We start from the raw sequence: 3,331 nt of genomic DNA, 5'->3' as shown, positions 1-3,331 counted from the left end.
ATATATATATACTTTACACAATTATTCTAGCTAGAGATAAAGTTATCAATTATAATGGTTTTCAGAAAGATAATAGTAATTGCATTACAATTAACCTAATTGTTTAAATATTTTTTTCACTATTAGTCAGGGCCGGCGGAGCCAGTGTTCTGGCTACAAGTTTGGCGCACCCAGTAGATTTGGTTTAATCCATATATTTGTTTTGAATAATTCATTTATTATTTACAATTTATTAATTTAGAACCCAGTAACTTAAAATGCTTAAAATTTCGAACCCATAAGCTTGAAATTCTAGCTCCGCCTCTGCTATTAGTGCATAGAAGGGGAACCATGGAGCAATGGTCAAGTTGTCACCCCGTGACCTATAGGTCACAAGTTCGAGCCGTGAAAACAGCCACTGATGCTTGCATCAAGGTAGGCTGCCTACATCACACCTTCTTGGGGTGCGGCCCTTCCCTATCCTGCAACTTTACACTGCTAGTGCATAGAATTAGACCAGTAATGCCAATCAATAATCAAATATGTTTAACCAATGTGATTTATAAGTACATTGTGATAATTGGTTAATTTTTTTTTAAAAGTCGAATAAAAAATTAAAACCGCAAAAGGTTTTTATTTGAACTAATGATTCTTGTTTTTCAGGTGGAGCGAATCCCATTCGGTTATCAAATTAAAAACTTTGAAAACACGTTGGTGAGTTTGATAAAAAATATGAGTGCACCAATTGTGGAAGAGGCAATTCCCAAATGCATTTTCTTTGTTGGGATGGGCAGCAATGACTACCTCAACAATTACATTATGCCTGCTTACTTTACTCAAGATGAATACACTCCTCAAAAGTTTGCTGAATTATTGGTTCATCAATACAAAGAGCAATTGATAGTAAGATCTCTTCATTTCCTTTAATCATTCAACTTAGGCATTGGAAGGGGAGTCTCGAATCAACAGTAAAGTTGTCTCCTTGAGGCCTATAGATTACAGGTTCGAGCTGTAGAAGCAGCCACTAATGCTTGCATTAGGGTACACTGTCTACATCACACCCCTGAGGTGCAGCTCTTCCCCGGATCCTGTGTGAATGCAGGATGCTTTTGTGTAGCAGGCTGCCCTTTAATCAACTTAGTCATAGGAAGGGGAGTCTCGGAGCAATAATAAAGTTGTCTCCATGTGAATTATAGGTCACGGGTTCGAGCAGTGAAAGCAGCCACTAATGCTTACATTAGGATAGACTGTTTACATCACACCCCTTTACAGTCCCTCCGCCCCTAGTTGCAGCCTTTTTCAGACCTTGCATGAATACATGATGGTTTGTGTACCTGCTGCTTTTGATCAACTTAGCCATAGGTACACACTAATATCACACGTAAAAATTTATCCGCGCTCAATGTTACTATGCAGAAATTATATAATCTTGGAGCTCGGAAATTTATAATTGCTGGGATTGGACAAATGGGATGCATCCCATTCTTGCTAGCAGAAAGTTCAAATGGTGAATGCTCAGAAATAGTGAATCAAATGGTGCACCCATTCAATGCCAAATTAAAGACAATGATCATGACACTCAACAAGAGTGAACTGCCTGGTGCCCACTTCATTTTCCTTGACATAGAAAATATGTTCAAGGATATCTTTATCAACTACAAGTCCTATGGTATGCCTCATTTATTTCCCTCTTTATCTTAGTAAATTACACTTTATATGTATGAAAAACATATATGTTCAAGAATATCCCATTTTAGCTAAATAAACTCCAGTCCATACAAAACCACTCGTGGCAAGGGATATTTCGACTCTCGCATCGATGAAGAACGTAGTAAAATGTGATACCTGATGTGACTTGTAGAATCCCGTGAACCATATATCAAGTCTTTGAACGTAAGTTGTGTCCGAAATCATTAGACTGAAGGTACGTTTGTGGGGACCCGTGAACCACGTAGGGCTAGGTTAGGCTGATCAATTTATGGCCCATTGAAATAGTGGGCCTGCTCGGTCCAACCCGTCAAATGCCAAAGCCCATGTAGGCGTCCGGCCCGGCCCATATTGACAACTCTTGGTATCACGCATCACAAAAAAATGTAAAGAACAAACTACATCTCATATTCTTCAACTTCTTTATGACATACTTTGGGCATCTTAACTGCTTATTTATACTGCACATTAAGAATCCGAAAGTTGTTAGTATTTAATTTCTTTTTTAAATCCACTTTTTTGTCCAACAGCATTTCTTATCTAAGTCTATGCCCGACGATATGTGTCTTAGTTTTAGTACTTTCTAACTAAATTTTAAAAGCAATTGATCTACCCAAGTGAAATAGAAAACTTGTATTTAAATAGCTAACTAAAGGTAGATTGAAAGATGGAAAATAACTAACGAATAACTTCTGTACACTGATCGTATAAAATATTTTACACTACGAGATCATTTGAAAGATAACTACAGATAACTGCTTATAATAAGTGGAACTAATTACCTAGAAAATAAGGCACACAACACGATATGTAAGTGAAATGCAAATGTGACGCTCTCTGTTTCACTTTATGTAACACATTTACTATTTGGAGAGTCAAAAAAGGTTTACTATGATCATATTTTTTTCCAGTATTTTTAAATATTTTGAATTGCTAAAGATTATTACCAATAGTACTTTTAATGTTGTATTTAAATATGTAAATTTTATTTCAAATAAATTAATTTTGTTTTGACAGGGTTTAGTGTGAAAGATCGTGGGTGTTGTGGGTCAGGGAAAAACAAAGGGGAAGTAACTTGTCTTCCAATGCAAACACCATGTCCAAATAGAGATGACTACTTATTTTGGGATGCATATCACCCAACTTCTGCTGTCAACCTCTTGCTTGGAGATATGGCTTTCTATGGAGGTCCCAATTTTACTTTTCCTATGAATATTCAGCAACTTGCTACTCTCTGAAATTCAAGACTATGAAATATAATGTAGTAGTCATTTTTTTCAAAAATATAATCCAGGTCTTCCTTGTTATGGATGGTTATTTACATTTGTTAGCAGTGATTGCTGAACTATAATTTATAAGGATATTTCCTGGATTCTCTTTTCGACCCTTCTCGTATACCTTGCATCTTATACACTACAAAACGAACTGCAATTAGCTATGAACTTCGTTGCCGATCTATCGCTAAATTGCTCGTAGCTATCAGAATCTTTTGATAATCTGTCGCTTATCCATCGCTAAATAAAATTAGCGACAATTTTTTTGTGTGTAACTACCTAATTTATCCGTCAATAATTCTTATTTTTTAAACAATATTATGTGATAGTATTCAATGCTTTAATTGCAAATTAAAATTATTACCCCCTCT

General features: G+C 35.9%; 1 protein-coding gene across 1 annotated transcript in view; it reads left to right on the top strand.

The window, feature by feature from the left end:
• LOC109237929 (GDSL esterase/lipase At1g71691-like) overlaps positions 1-3,046 on the top strand; it is a 5,427-nt gene extending 2,381 nt beyond the window's left edge. The window contains exons 3-5 of the mRNA XM_019404322.1: positions 643-882; positions 1,396-1,648; positions 2,704-3,046. Of these exons, the coding sequence (XP_019259867.1) occupies positions 643-882; positions 1,396-1,648; positions 2,704-2,924 (714 nt within the window). The 3' untranslated portion in view covers positions 2,925-3,046. The remainder of the gene's footprint in view (positions 1-642; positions 883-1,395; positions 1,649-2,703) is intronic.
• The last annotated feature ends 285 nt before the right edge of the window (positions 3,047-3,331 follow it).

The sequence above is a fragment of the Nicotiana attenuata genome, unplaced genomic scaffold, assembly GCF_001879085.1.
Source record: "Nicotiana attenuata strain UT unplaced genomic scaffold, NIATTr2, whole genome shotgun sequence".
NCBI lineage: Eukaryota > Viridiplantae > Streptophyta > Magnoliopsida > Solanales > Solanaceae > Nicotiana > Nicotiana attenuata.
The sequence above is the reverse complement of the archived record's forward strand: the minus strand, read 5'-3'. Positions and strand labels throughout refer to the sequence as shown.